General features: G+C 43.9%; 1 protein-coding gene across 1 annotated transcript; it reads left to right on the plus strand.

Annotated features, from left to right (window-relative positions):
- Positions 1-59: 59 nt before the first annotated feature.
- SARC_14140 (hypothetical protein) lies at positions 60-2,467 on the plus strand (the record flags this gene model as incomplete). The annotated part of the gene is made up of 3 exons (XM_014291725.1): positions 60-233; positions 1,300-1,504; positions 2,315-2,467. Coding segments are annotated over 3 exons (532 nt in total), but the record flags the coding sequence as incomplete, so codon positions are not given.
- Between the last annotated feature and the right edge of the window lie 175 nt (positions 2,468-2,642).

Genomic DNA, 2,642 nt, shown 5'->3' on the forward strand with positions numbered 1-2,642 from the left:
ATATATATATAGGAATAGGGTCTACTACTACGCCTCGACTAACGCTGCATATAGGAAGAATGTTCACTAACAATACATTCTGTGAGAATCTCTTAGGCTCAATTCTCATTTGTATTCCGCACACATCCAGCTACACGCCTCGGAACTACAATGGGGTGGTGATGGTGGTGCGAGCGATCGAGAACGAAGACAACTACAACTACATGACGGACTGGTCCTTGCATTGCCCTAAGGTGAGGTTGTTCACCTGCCCCTGCATACGTAGGTGTACGTGTACGTGTGTGGATGTGTACGTTTTTGTACTTGTACTGAGTTTGTGCTTGTTCCGATTTTGTGCTAAATTACGTTCACAGATGCCTTAACGAATAGGAAGAGCTTGTGTACTCGAAGTATTTAAACCTTAAAAACATATTGGCATATGTGCAAATACCTAACTGAATATTCATGCTCATACATCTGCAGTATGTATGTGTTTAGTATGTAAGTTTATAGTATATATGTGTATAGTCCTTTTAATTGATACCTCTGCAGTGTGTATGTGTAACATTCATGATCATATACATCTGCAATATGTATGTGTAAGGTATGTTTGTGTATAGTGTGAAAGTTTATAATATGTATGTGTATAGTCCTTTTAATTGATGTCTCTGCAGTGTGTATGTGTGTAGTCTTGTTTATTTCCTAGGTTGTTTCTGCTTTTCTCCTATTGCGCGTAGAGGTACATTTGTCTCACGGATTGTGTACACTGCCACTCAACTCGCATATAAAGTGGTGCTGTTTAATATATGGTACGGCTGCACTCGTCACTCTCGTTCTATACAATGCGTTATACATACACGTACTGTTGTTGTCGTTAGCATATCGTACATGTGGTATACATACACGTACTATTGTTGTCGTCAGCATATCGTACATGTAGTATACCTACACAACCGGTTTAAATGTTTTACTAACTATGCGCTTCGCAAGGCTTAGGAATAGGAGAAGGACACATACAACGCAAAGTTATATATTCTGATTCTACTTGCACTACAACAGTCCTCCATCCAATCCACCCACTGTGTTTGCGTACCAGTGTGGTGCAGCAGACATAAAGGGCAAAGGAGGTAGCAGTTGATTTTGCCACTACAACTGTTCACACATACACAAACACACACACATATATATATAATATATTGTGTGTATGTGTGTCTGTGTCTGTAAGTGTATCTGTGTATGTATACATAGGTCTTTATATATATCCGCCGACGATTATTGAGAGTTCTCTACACCCCATCTCTCCTTCCATCCACCCGTCAGGCCGTGTACCACGACAACCCTGGCACACACTTCACCTGTCTCAAGGGTGACAATGGGGCCAAGATGGCTTCTCTGCTGTCTGTGGCCCTGGAGGTAGCTACCTACAAGCTGACGAACATTCCGCGCGAGGGCGGTGACGACCCAATTGTGTTGGGCTATGGCGAGTTTGACTCGTACACCAAGTCTCAGAAGCTATACGTACCCGGTACGCATTTAGATCGTGGATCTTGGGTGGGTGTGTGGGTGTATTGCCAATGTAGGTATGTACAGTACGTATTTAGATCCTGTATCTTGTGGGTATGCGTGTGTATTGCCGATGTAGGTAGATACAAATACGTATTCATATATAACAAGTGTAGCGCTTGAACCACGTGAGTGTGTGGCTGTGTACATCTTGTACCGAACTTCTGCCACGAGAGAGCCACAACACCATCGAGCTACGCCAGTGAGCGATTGACTTGTGGACCGAATAAGGAAAGGTGTACCAACCGCTTATCACGTGACGTTGTATAATTGCCTCTATTTGTGATCGTAGGGGTGAGTATTGTTTTTTTTCTTCTTTCTTTTTTTTCTTCTTCTTTTAAAGCAGCGCCCTGCAGTCTATTTCTGACAGACTCGACGGAAAGGCTGTCGCCATTATTACTCGGCTAAACGAGATCTAGTTGTACCGCACATCTCGAACGTTTGTTACGCTAGTACATATGGGTGGCTTATGTGGGTGTAGCTGTGTACACGTGTACTGTTATAGGTGTCCTCGGTTTCTACGGTGTAGAATGGTGGTGGTAAACCAATGAATGTTATACCTCGTGTGGTGATATTACTGTAGTTGTACAGCACACGCTCTACACCACTCTAACCACCTTCTCTACCCTCAGACATCTATCTCACACTACACACTACCTTGTCGCCTCTCATATATCTTGGGTTTTCATGCTTCTATCTCACACTACACACTACCTTCTGGCCTCTCATACATCTTGGGTTTTTCATGCTTCTCTCTCACACTACACCCCAGGACGTCATCGATCGAGTTCTGTGAAGACGGTTGGACGGCTCAAGCTGTTCGCTCCAAGCGCCACTGAGGTGGGGCAATTGGATGCCAGATCATCGGCTGTCTCCCTACTTGAAGACGTGGCCAATCCTTATCCTAAGCCCGAGATATCATTCGGTACGTGTGTATTGTGTGTGTGTGTGTGTGTATGTGTGTGCGTGTGTGTGTGTGTGCATGTGTCCGTGTGTGCGTACGTATGTGTGATTTTGATTGTATAGTGGAGTGGAGGTCTAGCTTACGCTTATGATGTCATTTGATACGTGTGTGTGTCCGTGTGTGCGTGTGTATGAAC

Source organism: Sphaeroforma arctica (assembly GCF_001186125.1).
Source record: "Sphaeroforma arctica JP610 unplaced genomic scaffold supercont1.4212, whole genome shotgun sequence".
Lineage (NCBI taxonomy): Eukaryota > Ichthyosporea > Ichthyophonida > Sphaeroforma > Sphaeroforma arctica.